The sequence below is a fragment of the Penicillium hordei genome (genome assembly GCF_028827395.1).
Source record: "Penicillium hordei strain IBT 12815 chromosome Unknown utg000003l_segment0_segment0, whole genome shotgun sequence".
NCBI classification, from domain to species: Eukaryota; Fungi; Ascomycota; class Eurotiomycetes; order Eurotiales; family Aspergillaceae; genus Penicillium; species Penicillium hordei.
Window position 1 is genome coordinate 1,272,228 of NW_026623144.1, and position 19,281 is coordinate 1,291,508.

General features: G+C 48.4%; 6 protein-coding genes across 6 annotated transcripts; 1 reads left to right on the forward strand and 5 right to left on the reverse strand.

Annotated features, from left to right (window-relative positions):
* Positions 1 to 295: 295 nt before the first annotated feature.
* Positions 296 to 1,876, reverse strand: N7537_005724 (putative clock controled protein (Ccg-8); the record flags this gene model as incomplete). The annotated part of the gene is made up of 2 exons (XM_056896781.1): positions 296 to 1,515; positions 1,624 to 1,876. The coding sequence occupies 2 exons, from the start codon at positions 1,874 to 1,876 to the stop codon at positions 296 to 298; spliced, it is 1,473 nt and encodes a 490-aa protein (XP_056752566.1).
* A 1,363-nt stretch (positions 1,877 to 3,239) lies between these two features.
* N7537_005725 (RNA dependent RNA polymerase) lies at positions 3,240 to 7,601 on the reverse strand (the record flags this gene model as incomplete). Its single annotated transcript, XM_056896782.1, has 1 exon — positions 3,240 to 7,601. The coding sequence occupies one exon, from the start codon at positions 7,599 to 7,601 to the stop codon at positions 3,240 to 3,242; it is 4,362 nt and encodes a 1,453-aa protein (XP_056752567.1).
* A 713-nt stretch (positions 7,602 to 8,314) lies between these two features.
* On the reverse strand, positions 8,315 to 12,094 carry N7537_005726 (uncharacterized protein; the record flags this gene model as incomplete). The annotated part of the gene is made up of 8 exons (XM_056896783.1): positions 8,315 to 9,563; positions 9,627 to 9,787; positions 9,838 to 9,844; positions 9,909 to 9,966; positions 10,940 to 11,189; positions 11,262 to 11,588; positions 11,650 to 11,934; positions 12,011 to 12,094. The coding sequence occupies 8 exons, from the start codon at positions 12,092 to 12,094 to the stop codon at positions 8,315 to 8,317; spliced, it is 2,421 nt and encodes an 806-aa protein (XP_056752568.1).
* Positions 12,095 to 14,480: 2,386 nt separating this feature from the next.
* N7537_005727 (uncharacterized protein) lies at positions 14,481 to 15,419 on the reverse strand (the record flags this gene model as incomplete). Its single annotated transcript, XM_056896784.1, has 1 exon — positions 14,481 to 15,419. One exon carries the CDS (start codon positions 15,417 to 15,419, stop codon positions 14,481 to 14,483), a length of 939 nt encoding a protein of 312 aa, XP_056752569.1.
* Positions 15,420 to 16,306: 887 nt separating this feature from the next.
* N7537_005728 (uncharacterized protein) lies at positions 16,307 to 17,038 on the forward strand (the record flags this gene model as incomplete). Its single annotated transcript, XM_056896785.1, has 1 exon — positions 16,307 to 17,038. The coding sequence occupies one exon, from the start codon at positions 16,307 to 16,309 to the stop codon at positions 17,036 to 17,038; it is 732 nt and encodes a 243-aa protein (XP_056752570.1).
* A 703-nt stretch (positions 17,039 to 17,741) lies between these two features.
* N7537_005729 (putative carbonyl reductase) lies at positions 17,742 to 18,742 on the reverse strand (the record flags this gene model as incomplete). Its single annotated transcript, XM_056896786.1, has 3 exons — positions 17,742 to 17,989; positions 18,044 to 18,427; positions 18,490 to 18,742. The coding sequence occupies 3 exons, from the start codon at positions 18,740 to 18,742 to the stop codon at positions 17,742 to 17,744; spliced, it is 885 nt and encodes a 294-aa protein (XP_056752571.1).
* Between the last annotated feature and the right edge of the window lie 539 nt (positions 18,743 to 19,281).

A 19,281-nucleotide genomic window follows, 5' to 3' on the forward strand; every position in this document is an offset into this window, starting at 1 on the left:
ATATCTATACCAAAAACCATAATATCCACAACTATAATAGTAGGATAACCGAGCCCATCCAAAAGAAAACAATAACCGCACGCTGAAACAAATAAACACCATAACCTCCAGGGATTTTCCTATCACTCCAGACGGAATGAAAATAGCAGAAAGGATATCAATCATAAGAAGGAAAAAAAAAAGGGAGAAAAGATGTCACAAGAGAAAGACATAAGAGCACCGCCGAGATAAGAGGCAAGAGGTGACAGAAATTGAAAATATGTAAAGAGAGACGAGAGAAAGCTCTAGGACGACATCATACTTTCTCCATTCCGGACATCGAGACGTCGTCTTGAATCGCATTCTCTGGAAGAGACTGCTTGATATCCATGTCATACGGCTGAGCGTCGGAGGCAGATTCACCCTGCTTCTCTGACATGTCGGATGAAGCTCCGTTCTCGGGTCGTTTCCGGCCAAGCCGCTCGCACCAGTGCTCAGCACTGACCAATGTGTCATTGACTACACCGCTGACTTGCGCCATCATGTCTAGACCCTCTTGGGCCAGCACTAGGATGCGATGAGCACTGATTGTGGCGTCGGAGGCGGCAGCTGGGGAGTCTGGTGGTGGCTGTGATGTGGATGCAACCTGGAAGCGGTGCGGCAGAGACGTCAAGTGTCGACGCACTAGATGGCGGGCATTTTCTGGTAGAGCGCCTCCTGCATACTTGGAAACAACGTCCACTACTTGTTTCAAGGTTGATAGCACATCGGCCTTGACAGCTTGGATGCGCTGGATAAGCAACGAGGCACTTTCTTGCCCATTGCCTCCGGCCTCCATATCCAACGGCGATCGTGCTTTGTGGGTTTCCCACTCGTTGACAGCACTGTGCAGTGCTACAATGGACTTGCCTAATCGACCGTTTGCCCATCGAAGCCAAGTTAGACAATATTGCAGACTACGCAACGATTCATCGCTCATGGCGACTCCAAGTCCAGAAGTCGAAATAACTAGTCGGCTTTGCCATGTTGGCTCAGCACGTCTTCCTGGTTTCTCCTCGTAGTGAGGAGACCTTATTTCGTCATACGGCGGGAGCGACTCGTCCATGGAGAGATCGGACGGGCTTCGTGTTCGCGGTGGGTGAGCTGAGCCGTCCGGTCCCTTATTCCCATTCACCGTCCTCGGTGACACATCCCCATCCATCTTTCGTCGCTTATTGATGTGTTTTGGGTCTTCGCTCGTCGAATCTCGCCGCTGCAGCGCCCAACGGAGACCACTCTCGACACCAGTCTTGCGGCCTACCGTGCCGACGGTGTTCGCGACAGGTGATCCAATATTGCGCTCGATGAACTCAGCACCGGACTTGAATCGCGGCGAGTATGATTTCGACGTGGCGTAAGCAGAAACTGAGCCGTTTATGGCAGAGGAGATAAGTGGATGGGAAGAAGTTAGCAGAGACAATAGTGGCTCTGGCTGTGGTGGGTCCGGTGAAGTGACGGGAAGGGATTGTCGCGCTGTTCGAGGAGATTGACCGAAATCTACTGTTTAGATTAGTTAAAGGTCCGTCGCACAGTAATCCTAATCCAGCGAAAACCGAAAGTTGCGACACTTTAAGTGGGCTGGTTTGGGATTTCAGAGCCACATACCGGAGCGAAGCCCCTCAAGGGCCTGCGCAGCTTCGAGATCATCCATCGATAATACACTGGCAGCTCGACGAGATCGATCTTCAGCTTTATCGACATCCATCACGGATGTATGAGCATTATGATAAGGCGGAGCCGTAAGTGATGGAGCGAGGTTACTTGTAAGCGCGGAGGGGAGCGAATTGGTCAAGCTCAGACTTGTGGCGTTTATCTTTCGGACAGGTGGTTTTGGCCTAGCGGTTTTTGGTTGTTCCATGGCGGGTCATAGATCGTCCATAGAGAGAGAGTACTCCGTAGTGAACCCCAAGAACGTCGGAGTTTCGCATCGTATCGTCTTTCACGTGAAAAAGTGTCACCTAGCCACTAGTCCTAATCAGGAAGAAGAAAAAAAAGGTGAGGTAATCACATTGCTATGGTACCTGCTCGGCAATACATTCCACTATGGCTGCCGATGTACCTTTCCTCATCACATGTCAAATATCTCGTCGTCCCACAAACTCGCATCTATTCGCCCTGCTTGGCACTTCGATCTTACCGAAAATGATTATTTTAAATCTGAAGTCACCGACAATTGTGCCCTGCGTACACATACGATGGATGAACTTTGTAGTGCCAACGTGCCTGCCTATACAAGTACGATGTACACCCATCGCAACACATAGTATGATACGGAACAAATACGTCTGGCCCACGGAGAAGAATCCATGATCCCGGAAAAAGGCACCATGAACCCCTCCTAGGTTCATCATTTCCCTATGTACTTATGTACTCGGTATAGTATTTCCATTTTGTTCGTTCCTAATAAAACTCGACTAGTACCTCTGTATGCATGTACCCCAACATGCGCTAGGATGGACTAGTGGACTAGGTTATGCTCGACAAGTCAAATACGATATCGAATACGCCCGCTCTCGATCCCTGACACCTTTTCTCCACGAACTACATATTGTAGACGTTGCAGTTCTAGTGATGCATTGTGTTTAGTTCGCTGCGTCGGTTGCACTTTCCCCCCTACTCCGTACGTTGTACGCACGTAATGTACTATGTAGATTGTCATTGTTTCGGAAGACGTTGCTCCGCCCTATCATATGTCTATACATATGGAATGTGATTTATTGGTTTTTGGCCTGCGATTCCCATTCACCGCTCTGTTGGCCGGTACGAAATGTACTTACGAGGCTGATTTCTATTGACGGTATTAATGTATTTTAATATTGGGTACAACACCCCAAATATAGTCTTTGTTTCAATTGATACGCCCAATCTTATATTTGTTGGGCCATATACTGCCTGTTTGGGCTTGAACTCGGCGTGTGATGTGGGGAGAGTTTAGCAGTTGACCTTTTAAGGACTAGGGCGAACTCTGCTTGATATTCCTTTAGGCAAAAGTCTGATGGTATAATCTGTTAGAAGTACTCTATGTTTAGGTACAATATGCGATTGGGCCTATCTATGAACTCTGACATATGCAAAAAAAAATAAAAAATCTAATGCTATGTCACAAACATCACATGAAAATATCGCTCAGATTCAAAATAAGCCAAATCAAATGCAGGGTCGTTCGTTGTTGGCATCACTCGTATCTCATTTCGATGGACATATTGTCCTCCAATCGATTATCATAATGACCGACCTAGCATGGCTTCAATGGCTTCTCCGTCTTCATACTCATCTACATCATCGATCTCATCCGCAGGCAATTCATTGGCCGTGAGATGCGCCACCATTTTCTGATTCACTCGGTAGCAGGCGACCACCTCATTAGTGACAAGGCGGGATGGCGAGACAGACGCCTTGATTTCGCACAATGTCTCGCCAAAGGCATGAAGAATAAACCGGGAATTTGGATATCGACGGTAAGCATACGAAGCTACCAACCGTTGCCACTCATTGCGGCTGTTTTGCCAAGTGTGGATAAGCGGGTGTTTGCCCACGTTGGGAGGAGCAAGTGCAGCTGCACTCTCGGCAGCTTGACGTGATATGGCAGAGAACTCGTCGCCGGTAGAAGCAGAGTGTCCTTGGTTCCACTGCTTGTATAGTTCGTCTATCGACCTCTTAACTTCACCAAGGGCGTCTTTTAACTCTTGACTATGCTCAGGGTTGCTCTTCGATGCTTCCTCGGCTTTGGTCCACGGACGAATGAGGTCATCATCGAGCTGGTTTTGGATATCGTTCTCGGGGAACGCATCGTTGAGACCTGAGAGAATTCTGCGAAGCTCCGACTGTGCGACGTTCAACTTGACGTAGTCTACAATGTTCGACGGATTGGACCTGCGCTCCGGGTTCCGATATGCGGGAAGCGCACGCTGCTGAGGGCTAATGGTTTTGCGGTATTCTTTCCAGGCTTCCTCTGAAAGATGAACTCCGCCTTTCCGGCCATCCACAAGATGACCCAGAAGACAGGCTAGCTCTTTTGCTTTCGGAGAGTCAACTGACTCATCGTATGCCAGTTTCAAATGTTCGATGGTACATCGACCCAGGTTTGAAAGGTTGAGGTTGAAATCAAACGCACTTTCCAAAAAGTCTTCCGTCGACTTCAGCGAGGCCATCGGAACGGAGTGTTTCGTGAGCCCGTAATGCTCTGCGGGATATTCATGTGAGGGCATTGGAGAATTTTGGAACCTCTCGACAATCATTGGATCCCAGCAGATCCACGGCGTATCACCATCGTAATCTCCTCCGGATAGCATACCTGCTAGAGGAAAAGTCCCTGTGGTGGGAAAGACAATCACATCTTTAAAATGACGTAGTTCAGACTTCCACACGGCTCTGCGCCGTTGAATATCAGACGGTAAATGGGCTGGAAGTCGGCCCACGAGAACATCTACCCCATCGAGTAGGTTGTCTTCAAACTGGCCCTGTGGATCCCGCCAGTTATTAGAGAAGCCAAAGTGAACCTCATCCGGCCCCAGAACTTTATATGGGTCCGCAATGCAGTACGCATAGGTTGAGAGCGGGACCTGGATCTTGAGTTCATCAACGTGTCGCTCTAGAAGACATGTCAAGTATTTGCGGATCCTCATCCGGAGGGGAAAAAAGTCGCGTGGGGCAAAGCCAGCCTCCGAAAAGCGAATGATGGACTCAGCATCATTAGTCACCCACTGCTCTAATCGTCGCGCTTTGCCAGTTCCATCCTCGCCAGAGGGTCTAAGCTTCTGAAGCAGAGCTCGACAAACCACGGGGCTGTTTGATCGGAGAACTCCCAGGAAGTCGTCATAAAGTCTCTGCACACCGTCACGCGTGAGCTTAGCAATATACTCCTTCACGTTCCCTCCACATTCCAAAATTGCAAGAAGCTGAAGATTAAGGTCAACAGGGTGCAATGGCTTAGCCCAGTTTACTACTTCGAAGGTCAACCTTTCATCGTCAACCGGATCATCCCATTCCCGCGGATGAGGGTGTATTTTCAACTGCGAGTCCGAGATTTGAATCCAGATGTCATCGTCGTTCGGGGCAGTGATACTAGATTTATGGCAATCAACCATCCAGAGGCCCTTAGCGCCTGCTATCCTGCCCTGGAAGCAGCTAGGCGTGGCGGTGGCTATGCCCAGTTGATCACAAATTTGGTTCGCAAGAGTCCTCGAAATCAAAGCACATCCATCATTCATGACAGTCCGGGTTGGATCATCTCTCAAATAAAGCACTTGGATTGGCTTTAACTTGACTGTCGCAAACGTCTTCGACAAGCCCAGAGATATACGCTGGAAGAGCTTACAATTGCTTTGATTTGCATTCGCAGCTTTGGGCATATGCCATTCCAACAAAGCACGTACACTCATCGGAGTATAGTTGCCACTTTGCTGCTGAGGAGGGGCCACCACTGGGGGTAACTGGTACCCATGATCAAAGTCGTCGCCGTCAATGGCGAAGAACTCGACTCGAAACCGAGGCTCACCCTTGGCCGTTCGCTTGGTCTTCACTTCTTCGACATAGAAGGCCCGCCACGTCCGGCCGAGGCAATGATGATAATTCCGCGTGAGCCAGGAGGCAATACTCTCACGAAGGACTGACGGGTAAGAAGGTTGTTTCTGATGAGTTGGAGGCTGATCTGCCGCTGGAATAGTAAGAGTAAGGAATCTATCAGATCCAAATCTTCGATGGAATCGACACGTCCACTCTGGCTTGAGCGGGTTGAGTCTCAATTTGAAAATACCCGGCTCAGACTCATTACACCAGTCCAATTCCCCTGACAGTACCACCACCTCTGAGTGCTTATCTGATTTGAAATCACCAACAGCAGCATCCCAGGCCCGGCGCGGCGATCTCTCTGGCAAGGGATGACCATATCGTCGACTAAGCCCGCCGACCCATGACCAGAAATCATCTTGAGTGTTGAAGGTAATACGGTCGCCAACGAGTATTTGCTTGGAGGGAATTCCCCACGCGCGTCTAATGCGTTCTAGCTCATATCGGAATCGCAACGGAATTGTCGCTGAGAAGGATTCTTCCGCCGAGAATGGGCCATAGGACAGGAGCTCATCAACAAACTCCTGTTTAATGGAATACTCCGTCTCAACGGGGTCTCCATTTACCATCATAGAGACAGCAGCAGCATCCACGCTCCTTTGGATCTCGTCGCTAGCCATGTACCCGGCGACCGAGTCTGCATATGTTGATTGCGTATCCATTGGCTCGGTCAGGTCTGTCATGTCGGTATCAAATGATTGGCCCATGCTATCATCGCGAGACTTGAATACCGACGAAGTGATCATTGTTGAAAAGCTGGTATTGGCTGAATGTGCCATATTGTTACGCTTCGATTCCTCGGATGCTGCACTAAGCTTTTCAAATAAAGTAGGCTTCTTAAACTCAACATCTTCCTCGGTAGGAGAATTTTCTTTGTTGAGGCTGTTGCCAAACCCAAATGATCGAAGATCCATCTGTTTCAACGGCGATTTGGAGGGTGATTTGGCCAATTTTGGGGTTTCAGATGGCGATCGGACAGATCCAGGGTTCCTCGCGGGTGATTGGGCAGCCACTGGAGTCTTTGCTGGCGACGAAATGTTCGTCGACCTCCTCGTCGGAGTGGGAACATTACCTTGAGGCTTGGGTTGTGATTTAGTGACCACTTTCCTAGGGAGCGATTGGTGATTCCCTTGGCCCTGTACTGGTTGTGCCTTGGCTGGCAGAGGGAAGGTCATCGAATACTTGGCCGAGGAATGGAAGTTCCCTTTGTCATGTCCAGGCGACTGAATGGATCCATCGTTCCTTCCGGAAGACAGGTGAACTGGAATTTTTGCTGGCGATGTAATTCCCACCGGCCCCTGCGCAGGAGAATGAATTGTTCGATGATTATTGACCGGCAAGTTGACAGTCCCAGAGGTCCTTCGAGATCCTTGGAAGGCAGCCTGCACCATCTCGGGAAATTGTAAACCTCCATCCCCATTCTTCCCCAAAGGGGACTGAGCTAGCACAGATCCTTTCACGGGGGAATTCGGCGCGGTGTGGAAGCTTTCGTCTTCATCTTCATCATCAAACCTTTGTTTCTTTAGTGATAAGCCCTGGGCATCTCCGAAACAATTAGCTGCTAACCGTTTTTTCGTATTTACGACACGACCATTCGCTAAAAGATATTCCTCGTCTTCCATAAGCGCTAGCAGCTGCTTCATACACATCTCCTTCTCGGGGCCAGTAAGCGAGAGCGGAAGCGCGGGTTCCTCGCTCTGGTATCGTTGGCTTGCCCGACGATCTGCACTGGTCCGATATTTAGGGTTCTGGGCGTGGCCCTGGCCGGCCAACGGCAAGTTCCCGCGGACCCATTCTTCGAGATTGCCAAGTAGGCTTCTCTTGTCAACCTTGTTATTGAAGAACAGCGGGCGGATATGCTTGTAAATCTGACTGGGGAGGCTGGTGTTTCTCTCTCTCGCCGAAGGGGATTCAATTCCAGGGAGGGGAATCTCGAGACCAAATTTGACGTTCACTTTTGTGATAAAAGTGCGGAAATCCTCTTTTTGGTGGTGGGGGGTGGTGGGAGGGTCCATGTTCGTGTGAGGAATGTAGAGCACAGGATCTCCCATTTAAACCAGGGAAAGAATTGATGTTGTTCTGTTGCAGTGTCAGGCGAAGGATGAAATGGCAAGATTCGACTGTGTCTTGAGGGTTCTTTGTTAGTCTCATGCGAAGGCATGGTGGGGGGTAAACAAACCGCAGATGCATTGGGTTCCCTTATGAGTAGTGTTCTAATAATAGGAGATTAACAAATTTATGGGGATGGTGATCTTAAATCAGCAGAATGTTCTATTTAACTCGTCAACCTTGGAAGTTCTATCTACACCGTATACGGAATAGGTCCACGGGTGGTTGCTGTGCAAAAGAACATTATACCCGCGCCAACTTCGGGTAGCTGCTACTAGTGTCCCCCACTTGACCTGTCACTGTGCCAACTGTACAATTTTACATATCAAGGATTCAGGGCTGCATACGGAGTGATGTCTTAGATGTTTCCAGGTCAATCACACAGGCCCTGCTAAGAAATGTGAGGCGGGGGTTATTCGCCAGGGCATACCAGACCCTGGACGAATAATGGAACTTGAAGCTGGAGTTAGTACCTAAATATAGACACATAATAGTCAGTCGGGAGAATAGAGTGAATGGTGTAATTGCTTTTTTCCCCGTTAGTCAACAAAATTGGTCAATGATCTTGATCCCTAAGGACGGACCAGAATGACCTATAAAATACTAAGTTCTATCATAATCAACTTCCTTCCGCTGTGTCCCCTCTCTCATTGTCCTGTTCAATCTTATCTGTCCATAGATCAGCCTCCTTGGGGTTGACATGTTTACTATGGACAGCGAGCTTGTAGCCAACCATCAAGATGATATAGACCGGAATGCTGATGTATGAGGCAATGAACGATTTGACATCGAATGTCCGAACACCTGCATCGAAACTGAAGGAGTCGAAGACAATGGCGACGGAGATGAACAAGCAGAGAATGAGAGCCAAACACGTCCCAGGCAGACCGAAGCGAGCTCTAAAAGCCAGAGATTTGTCGGGAATTCCTTGGGCCTTTCGTGCTCGCACAAAGGATATATGGGTGACGAGAATTGAAATCCACGTGAGCAACCCGAGCATTGTGACCATGTCCACGAAGTATCCAAAGACAACAGTTGAGTCTTGGCGGACATTAAGATATGCCAATGTTGCAGTTGACGAGCACACAGCCAAAGCGTAGATCGGGACGCCTCGCCGGGTAGTGCGTGATAGGAAAGCAGGGGCACGACGCTTCACTGCGAGGTCGCACATTGCCTTGGTTGCCAGATAGAGATCGTAGTCTGCGATTGACAGGACGAACAACAGTATGCATGCATTCAACAAGTCCGGTAGCACGGAGATGCCTGCCAAATACAGAGCTGCAACAAATGCCGATGCGGCAGCCTCGCGGGAGGAATCAGTAGAAAATACTACAGTGGCCGAGTCCTGGGGGACAATCATCCCAAGAAGGGTGATTGCTAGAAGGTGGAAGACCATGATTCGATAAAAGGTATTCTGGATAGCCCTTGAGGTAGCCTTTCGAACGTTTGGGAAGTGAGCCATGCCAGATCGCTCGCTTCCGATGTACGCAAAGGTGGCAGATGACATCGTCGAGCAGGTTATGTAGAACTTCTCTAGCAACGCGTTATCATGATGGGGCTTAGCACCGAAAGCACCGGGGTACGACCAATACCGAAATCCTTTCATATCTCGATCAGGGCCTCCTCCCAGAGCAATAACGGTGGAAAGTATCATGAGTCCAAGCATAACAACAAGCTTGAATGAAGAGACATAGAACTCGATTCTGCTCGGGAGTCGGTGATTGATGAAGTTGAGAGTCATAATGACCGAAAGGAAAACTGTGATCCAGATACCAGGATTGACTCGCTCCGCACTGACCCAATACGAAACTACCAGCGCGGCAGCTGTGAGCTGATTCGGTGTGACAACAGCATATTTCAGCCAAAATCTAGGGGTGCGGTCAGAAAACGGAGTAAGTTAGGTGTAGCTCTCGTCGCAAATGGGGACTTACATCCAGCCCAAGCTGAATCCAAGTGCAGGATGACAAAATCGGACGGCTTGATCTGCAACGGTATATGGTTTCGGTAACCATGAGCCAACCTCACCCAAGGCAGAGAGGACGAGGTAAACCGCGAATCCGACGATGGTGTAGGAAATTATTATAGCTGCCGGCTATAACATATCAATATCTTCGCCCGTGAGGTTCCTAGGAAATAACTTACACCGCTCCTGTGTTGGAGTCAACGTCATTCAGCATCGAAGAAATCCGCATGATATGAGGAACCAATCTTACATAGACAATGCTCTTCCAGTACCAACCATCAAGCCCGTTCCAATCGCCGATCCGATGGCTAGAGGCCTGAGTTAGAATGTAGAACCCCCGTACAGGCTGGGGGATACAGACTGATGATACTGATTTGACGGGGTGTCAATGACCCGTATATATCGGTGAAGCCCAGGGCATGCTCATTCTGATGGACTTCCGGGTTAGTTTGTGGAGTCGGTGGCTCAGCGCTGATGGGCCCCAGTTCGCAGGTAGAGGTTCGCGATCCCAGTCGGCGTCGGGGAAACATCTCCTATGCTGTATGTCAAGAATAAAAGTACGAATCTCTGCCCGACGAGCCTAGGTAAAGCAAAATAGACGAGTGCCAAAAACATGAATCAAAGAGTAGAGATCGAGTGAACAGCCAGGAGATGGCCCGGGAGGCCGGGATAATAGTAGTTGTGCAAGTGTGAGGCCATAATAGGAAAGAACGAGGCACAACTAATTGGGATCATAGATGATTGGGATATATTTTCTATATGCAGAAATCCCATCATGGGACAATCGAAATTGAATGGCATGGGCAAAAAAATAATAATAATAATAATAGAGCATTTCCTATGCCAGCTCTGAGGATTGCCACCAAGCCCATCGAGGAGGCATCAAAAGTAGCCAGCGTCTATCAAAGGCCATAAAATCACAAACGCCCAAAAGTTTGTCAACACCACCAAAAAAAAGCACCAGTCGGTTGCATACTGAGTTCCATGGCCCCGTCAAATGGGGTCAGGGGGGAGGAGAGAGATGTCATGAAAGTCTTTGTCAAATATTCCCAAATGGCAGCGGTTCGGGGCAGGCGTTCGTCTAGAACGGTCGCTTCCTGGGTGCGGCGGAGAGGTAACGCGAGATACGTAAAAGGGGTTCCTATTCATCAATTCATCGCGACATAAGCGAATCGCTCGACTCCGTGCGGGGGAATATGCGCGTGTAGAGGGAATCGCTGGACTCGGTACGTGGGAAGTGCCGTTGGTGTTTCCGTGAGATTACGCGATCGGTGTAAATACCCTTGGCCGCACCACGAATGACCGACTCGAGATATTCACGGAAATCTGTAGGTTGGAATTCGGGGTACAGGTCCTGTGTAGTGTGGTAGCCGAGATACTTGGCGTACTCGGGGTTGTTGTCGCCGCGGATTCCCCAAGACAGCTGATATTCGGCCAGGTACCGCGGAATGAACTTGATTGGGTCGAAGGGGTAGGTTTCACTGGCTTGTCGGGCCGCCACGACTCTGCTGCAGATGGTTTCTTCGGGAATCTGTGCTCCGGAAAAAGGGAAAATCGGTTAGCCACATTGACTCATTCCGAGCCAAGAGTCCGTGCAACTTACGTAGTTTCGATCGATCTTCTCCTCGCTGAGTTCCTCCATGAGCTCGTAGATCTTGTTTTGCGAGGAGACCAGATTGTAGGCGAGGATCTTCTTGTTCAAAGTGCGGGGGTCGGAGATGATCATAGCCATGTAGCGACCGATGTCTCGTAAGTCGGTCAGTGCTGTGGGCATGTTGCCATCACCGATAATTTCATCGTTGCCAGATGTCATGGCGTAGTCGACACGCCCGGAGGGAAGGCGGGGGTAGGCAAGCTGGTACCACCAGCCGACATCGACGACGGTGTAGGGAAGCCACAACTGGCGGATCTGATTGTAGACGATTTCTTTCTGTGCGTAGTAAAAGATTGATCAGCCCACTGATTAAAGTACCGTGCCACATTCCTCATACCTCGTCACGCAACCACATGATACCACCCGGTGGGCAGACAGTGATGAAACCACATGGAACGAATCGCTTCACGCCAGTCTTCTTGGCTGCCTTGGCGAGAGGGATCTGGTCCTGTTGTTCGGCAGGACCAACACAGCTGATAACCACATCAATACCAGCCAACGCCTCGATGAGCTGCTCCTCTGGGGCCTTCAAGTCGCATTTCCGAATCTGGCATCCCCGATCCTGGAGGCGCGTGATAGCTGGCTTTTGGGCAGAGATAGGGCGAACAAGGGCGATGACCTCCTATTTAGCAAAAAAAAAAAAAATCGAAGCAATTAGTCCGGGGTCAATTGGTCGGCCTGGAAGCTGGACCACTTACAAAGTTACCGGTATCCAACAGTCCGTTGGCGATAGAACCTCCGGTTTCACCCGCTGCTCCGACGAGCAAAACCTTGGTGGACATAATAATTCAAGTTAATCAAAATGGAGGATGGTTTGGGGTAATATAAGAGGTAAAAGGTAGGATTTGAAGATGGAGGGGGAAGATCAAAAGGAAGGGAGAAAGAGAAGCAGGGATTGGGTAACAGGTTTAGGACCTGACGACGTTATAAATTCCCAAAGGCTCAACCCACTTTCTCATCCGCAGCAGTGGGTCGGTGGATGTTCGTTCCCCTCGTTTTGAGGGGGGGTGTTTTTTAACCTTGTGATTATCGCTCATGACTACTTATATTTTAATAAACATCTACAATAAATTTCTATTATAAATTTCAATCTGTTATATATCTGTTATATATATACATATGGAAACCTTCCCTTCACCTTCACGGGCCGGTGATTCGGGAAAACCCTAATAGGTCGGCGACGTTACGTCATATGTTACGGCTTCCCGGTCAAAGGAAAATGGAATAATAATGATGTTGGGTGGCTAAACGAAGTATACAATAAAACAATCTTGTATGTATATAAATTATATGCACAAATACAAAACATACATTTGAACCTAAACATATGTCTTTCCCTCTGATCAGGAGATCACGGACTGCCCTATTAGTCTAATCCGATAGTACCTCAGAGACCCATTAATTTTGTAGCTAGCAAGGGCCCCTTTATACCCCCTTGTTCGCCGTGCAGAATCTTGAATATCAACGTCACAAATCCCGATCTGCGTGGTCACAGCTCTCAAGTCAGGTTTCACGCAGTCCACCCCCATGGACGAGAGTGACGAAATGGCAAGGATTAGTCATTTGGGTTTCATTGGTGGCGCAGCGCCTCCTTAAAAAAAAACGGGGGCTTGAGGGACGGCTTTGAGGCGCCAATCATGGAGGATTTATGGAGAATCCCAAGGGTTCCTATATGTCGGATACTACACGGGCTAATTGCTTGTGACCTCCCCAAGACCGAGCCTTGGAAGCGGCAGCCTTGGGAGTCTTGGGAGTTGGTCAATGATAACCTTGTCATGGGCCAAGGAGGGGCCAGCCACAACCGGGAGATCTGTGCCTGGCGTATTTCCCCCTCCTTTTCCCACGGTATCAAGAGTTCAGTTCAACTTTTTGAGCCTTGGAACACTTTACTTCCGTTGTTCGCCTGCATCAATCTCTGGGATTTGGTGGGGTAAAGTTGCTCGAGTTTGGGGATTCTTCCCAAAGAAGTAACCAAAATGGAAGATCTCGGATCCGTCTGGTAATTTTCGCGGGGAATGCAGCATGATGGGGCCTAAGCATGGTGATGTTCTGGGCCCCAATCCCTTCTAGCCAATGTCATCACGGTGAAAATTGATCGTCGTTATGGGCGGCTAGTTGAAAGAAATGGCGAAAATACCGGGGAATTGGAGAACTAATGGGCTGGGCAAGGGCCACCAAACTAGGACCATTTGACTAAAATTCAATTCTCGAATACCTTTTGACTCCCCGATATGCACTGCAGACCAATAATGCCTCATAGCAAATCGACCCCAGCTTGGCCTCGGGCTGCTTTCATTTCAGCCGTTGCTAACCCAGATTAGGGCATGAAATGCACACAACATACGCCTTGACGTCTTTGATGTGACAAATTAAATTACTGCACGTGAGCATATATGTTATCTAGGTATAGATTCACTGGGAGATGTCGGCATACCTTCTATAAGCCACTCTGAAAATATGATCCTTGAAATATATGTTTGTTATTGCTTCGTAATGAAACTTGCCATGATTTGATGCTGGGGGGTCGCGAGCTCAAGGTGCAAATAGGCAAGATCAAGCCTAGGAAGAATTGATTATTTTGGGGTCAATGTTGATTCTTCAAGTTCTTCGATAATTAGGATCTACGGTCATTCTACGCTGACCAAAACTACCAACTGGTCTCTTCCCTTTCAATAGGACACCAGCCGTCGGTCATTATGGTTAATTTGGCTTCCTTTTCATAGAGTGTTACGCATATACTTTTCAAATATTATTAGTTTATTGCCTACTAGATTTATTTAACTTCACTTATCTTTCGCATCGTGTCACAACATTTTCACTATTAGAGAAACATGCAGGGATAGTATTAATGCCGGGAGACTTGGCGAGATCGACAAGGGCGATGTATATTGGGCTTTTTATATGGGTAGGCACAAACAGGTCTCATCCCCATCTCTCTTGCTCTCTAAATTATTTCCCTTTCACCTCGGTTTAGTTTTACCTCTTTTTTACTATTCTCTCTCTCTCTCTCCTTGATACCTCACTCACATAAACCATCATCCTAAACCCAAATTCATATGTATATATACGTATACACTTCGTTTTATTTATATACAGTGTTATCGATTCTATTCAAGTGAAAGTAAATGCCCTTGATGATATTTTACCCAAATAAAACTATTCAAATGGCTATAAAGTAGTACACGACGAAGCGATCAAAAAGGCCTCATGGCGTGCACCTTTTTCTCCGGCAATATCCATAATCTCCTTCTCTGTCAAACGCGGTTCACATGGCTCATACTTGCAAGTCCTAACATGCACGCCCTTGTAGAAAATTTTGACTGTCCGCATTCTCTGGTCTTGTCTCTCGTCCATGATCTCGGCCCACCGGGCTTTCACTTCTGCGATGTGTTTCTCTCGCCTTCTTTCTCCCATACGCCATGCTGCAATCTGGTGGCCGATAGAATTGCTCGGATCATGCATCCATCCCACACCCCAGTCGGGGAATTCTGCAACTGCTGTCTCGTCTTCGACAGCGCACTTCCACTGCCAGTGGTTCAGCGCCCTGATATCATCCTTTGAGCGGCATAGATTAAGGATACTTCGGGGAGCGAGGTAGTGTTGGCGGATATGGAAGTCCACTTGGTAGTGGGCGAAAAGAACGGTGGCTTCATCTATTGGCGTTCCTGACTCAGCCTCGGCCTTTAGAATGGTATCAACCTTGTCGTAGTAACGCTGTTGTTGGGCAGGCGTAATATCATCCCAAAATGTCGCATTGTTATTTTGGTGGACTACTATGTCTGCGTCGAAGGGCGATATAGAATCATTATCTGGTGTGTTTTTGCTAGCAAAGAAAGGTGGGTATTCCGAGGTGATATATGATCCGGCAGCAATGTCTGCATTCAACATGTATGGAATAATGTGCAGATCTCTGCATTCGGTGCAGTCGAGAGCATTTTGTAGAGCGGCGTTTTGCGGCGACTTGGGCTTATCAGCAAATGGATCACATAGGAGCTGGTTTCCAGTGAATAACTGTACAATCTTTTCCTTGACAACCTCTGTCCAGACTTTCCTTGACGCCAATTTGCGCTTGCTAACGCGGTTCGTATCTAGTATAGGAATTCCCATGGTGGATGATTGTGTGAGTGCACACGTGTTCTGGTTAAGGAGATGATTGGAGTAAGGTATATGCAGAGTTTTGTGATTTGATGGAGGGGTGAGAAAGATGTGAGGGAAGAGTGATGCTGTTTGGCATGCACTTATACAATGTGTCAGAGGCCTTTGTGTTGATGTCGTAGACAAAGGAATGGAGAAAACAATAGATGCCATGATTCTAATTTAAATCAGGACAAACAAGGTGTTTAGTATCAGACCCATTGATTCGAGTCAAACAAAGAAAACAGAGCAGCTAAACAATGAATAGTGAATGCTTCACTATACAATGAGATACTTGGATATCCTACGAGCCGACGTCTATGGGAGAGCTGTAGCATCAAACTAAATATAGGAACCACCGAGGGGGCTCCTTCCAGGGGTTTTTCTTGTGACGTGTGGGCGTGAAAGGTCATCTGGGGAAGGTGCAACTAACCTTGGGCGTGACTGGACATCGTGAAAGAACATCGTGACTCTAGGGGATCATCGGGTCGAGGAATACTTGTGAAAACTAAGGGGGTTCCCTATAAAGATTTTCCAATGTTATTCAGGTACAATTGTGTCGATGTCAGTGATCAACTATAATACTCGCAATCTTATTGTTTTTAGGTACATTGATATCGGTTTATATTGCTATGGGGGGTGGATATGTAGTAGCATAATGAAAATATGTTGAATGTCTAGTTTTTGCCGGTTTGACACTGCTATCAGCCCGTTATTCACTAATTCACAATAGCTGTCAATGCTGATTTTTCTTTCTTCCTCTTCGCGTTACTTCCTCCCCTCCCCACATCGGCAGATGCACTTCTTATCTTCATCAACGCGCGTTCACTTCTAGAAAATCTGCAATCAACAAAATCAATATGGCAGAAGCTTCTCTTACCTTTCCCATGATATGCCTGACCTTCTCATTCCTTTTTGTGGTTGCCGTCTACAATGCCTCGATTATGCAGAACCTCGGTGCCTTCCACAATCGCATTATCCTCCCCATGTACCAACACATTGCGCGCAAGCTCCTCAACCGTAATCCCATCGACCAAAATCTGCCAAACCGCATGCCCGAGGCAGGGTATGAGGTACTCAACCTCGATACCAAAGACGAAGAAGAACAAAGTCCTTCACCCCTCGCGACTTCATCCATGCCAACGCCTGACTACCATCGACACGACGAAGACCCTGCTCCCGACACACCGAACACGCTTCCAGACAGCGGTAGCGAGACAGAAATGGATAGCCTCAATAGAACCACCAGCTATGCTGGAGGCCCATACCGTCCGCGACGCTGGTCCGTCTTTGCGGATATGGCTGGGATCTCTACCCACAGCCCTTCACACAGTCCTTCTGGATCTGTAGTGTCCTCTGACGAGTATGACTCTGAATGGTCCAACTCCGCTCTCGACGAGGCTGTCTTCGAGCCACGCAACCTAACTGATGATATCCCCATCTGGGAACTCGAATTCGAGCGACCTATTTACAACGTTGATAACGAGCACGAGCAAGGAGGACCGACGGTGTGGATAGATGAGGTTGTTGAGTGGACATCTCAGGGAATCTTCGCTTTTGTTTCTCCCGATATCATGGAACAACGGAGATGAGCAGCATATGAAAGTTCTGAGGGACAGATACAACATTCGCGGGCTTGGCAGAATGTCCGAGCACATGATCAGCTGAGCGATGAGCTACTTCCATGTGTCGTTATTCCAGTTGAGGTTTATGAAAACAACGTCATTTCAATATCCAAGTTCCACCCTACGAATGCCTTTATGTTGCTGGGTATCTCGTAGGTTGTAGGTGATATTGTATGATCGAAGCGACTGGTGGACTTGGTCACATCGGTCTATGAGCCCTGTCACACGGGGGTAGATCGCATTCCAGATTTCGTTGGCGGGGATTATCAACGCCACGCAAGGGATTGAGCCATTTCTTCCCACCAGGATACTAGGATCCGGACATATAAGTTCTGCATGGCATGATCTCATAGCGTCATTGGCTCGGTAATCGCGCACAAGTGGAAATGTGGCTGGTCGTGCTGGTAATGGGGAAATGCATCCGTCAGGATCTTGCATTGGTGTGTTTCGGGCACCATCTTACCTTGCGAGTCATTTTTGATGCCTACGTACTGAGCGGGGAGAAACGTTGCAAATACAATATTTTGATTTAGACTTGTCCATCTAGTCTGGTCTTTTTATCGTCATGTTCGTTTATCGTCACGTTTGAATAAAAATCGCTGGCATCAATCTCTCCGAAATTTACGCTCCAAACCAAAGGCCCTGCTTTTTTTATTCGATGTGAGAGAATTTAGGGAGCGCAGTAGCCACCGTCAACGATGAGATCGGCCCCGGTAGTGTAGGTAGAAGCATCGGAGGCAAGGTAGAGGTAGGCACCCTTCAGCTCGTGGGGTTGGCCCTCACGGCCCATGGGGATCTTGTCGCGCCAGATATTCTTGGTATCCTCGGGTACAAAGTTGGAGATCTCAGTCGCAATGTAACCGGGGGATATGGTGTTGGCGCGAGCGTAGCGGACCCATTCGACAGAAAGAGACTTGCCTGGGAAGGTGTTAGCCGGGCAATAAAGCTGATGGTTACTGAATAACGACTTACAAAGATGGATGACGGCAACCTTAGCGGCGTTGTAGGCGGCCTGCATCTGGGGGAAGTTGACAATATGACCGCTCATGGAGGCAGTAGCAACGAAGCTTCCATATGTGAAGTTGGTGAGCTTGTTGCCATTGGCATCGGTACCCTCCTCCTTCTGGCGGCGCCAGTGGTCGGCGGCAGCCTTGGCACAGTAGAAGGTACCGTCGAGATCAATGGCGACAACATCCCGGTAGTGGTCGAGGGGACCGTCGACCATAGGGCCCTGGGTCCAAGGAACACCGGCGTTAGCAATAAAGACGTCGAGGCGGCCATTGAAGTCCTTGACAACGTCGTTGACAGCCTTCTCTACAGCGTTTGCATCGGTGACCTGAACTTGATAAGCCTTGGCTGTGAAAGAAATAGGGTTAGAATTATGTGGAGCCAATCACATTGCGTAGATCATTACACACTCTGAACGCTGTATTGTTCAGCGATCTCGGCAGCCCTCTCGATACACTTAGCATTGGTATTGTACCACATGGCCACATTGGCACCAGCCTCGGCCAGACCCTGAGCAACGGCCAAACCGATACCGGCACCGGCACCGGTAACAATGGCAGTCTTTCCCTTAAGGGAGAACATGCTCATGAGGCTGGGATGCTCAGGAGCAGTGGTGTTGTTGTGGACAAAGAGTCCATTTTTGTTAATAGGGTTAGCAGCCATTGTAACAAGAAAAGAGTAGACAGAGATGAAAGAAAAGTGAAAGTCAAAGGAGGTAGATGCAAGGCCGGGAGACGTTAAATATGAAGCTTGTGAGGGGCAACACTCGAAACCCCAAGGTGATAGACGGTGAGCGATGCGCTGGCGGGGGGATCGGACTAGACCGTGGGCTTCCCCATGTATAGACCTTGGTGGGGAGCTGTTGCATTGTGCTTTAATGACACTGGTTCCTATCCGTAACTAGTGGAGAATGGCAATATGCGCCCCAGAATAATCATTTGACATGGAATGAGATACATCATATTTTTGTATGGTCAGATACACCTGTTCAAAAAAGTCGGTTGTGTCAGTTGAAAAGAGGCTATTCTCATCTGGGCATCCCCTTCCTCCCTTATGGGGCGGTGAACCCGAGAACCTGGGGAAACGCGCATCCTAGACTGTCAACATGGAACATACACTCTACACCTTTCCTATTAATATACTGTTCAAAGCTTCAATTTGGACTGAACGCTATGATTCGAGCTGCAGGGGTCAAATCTCCT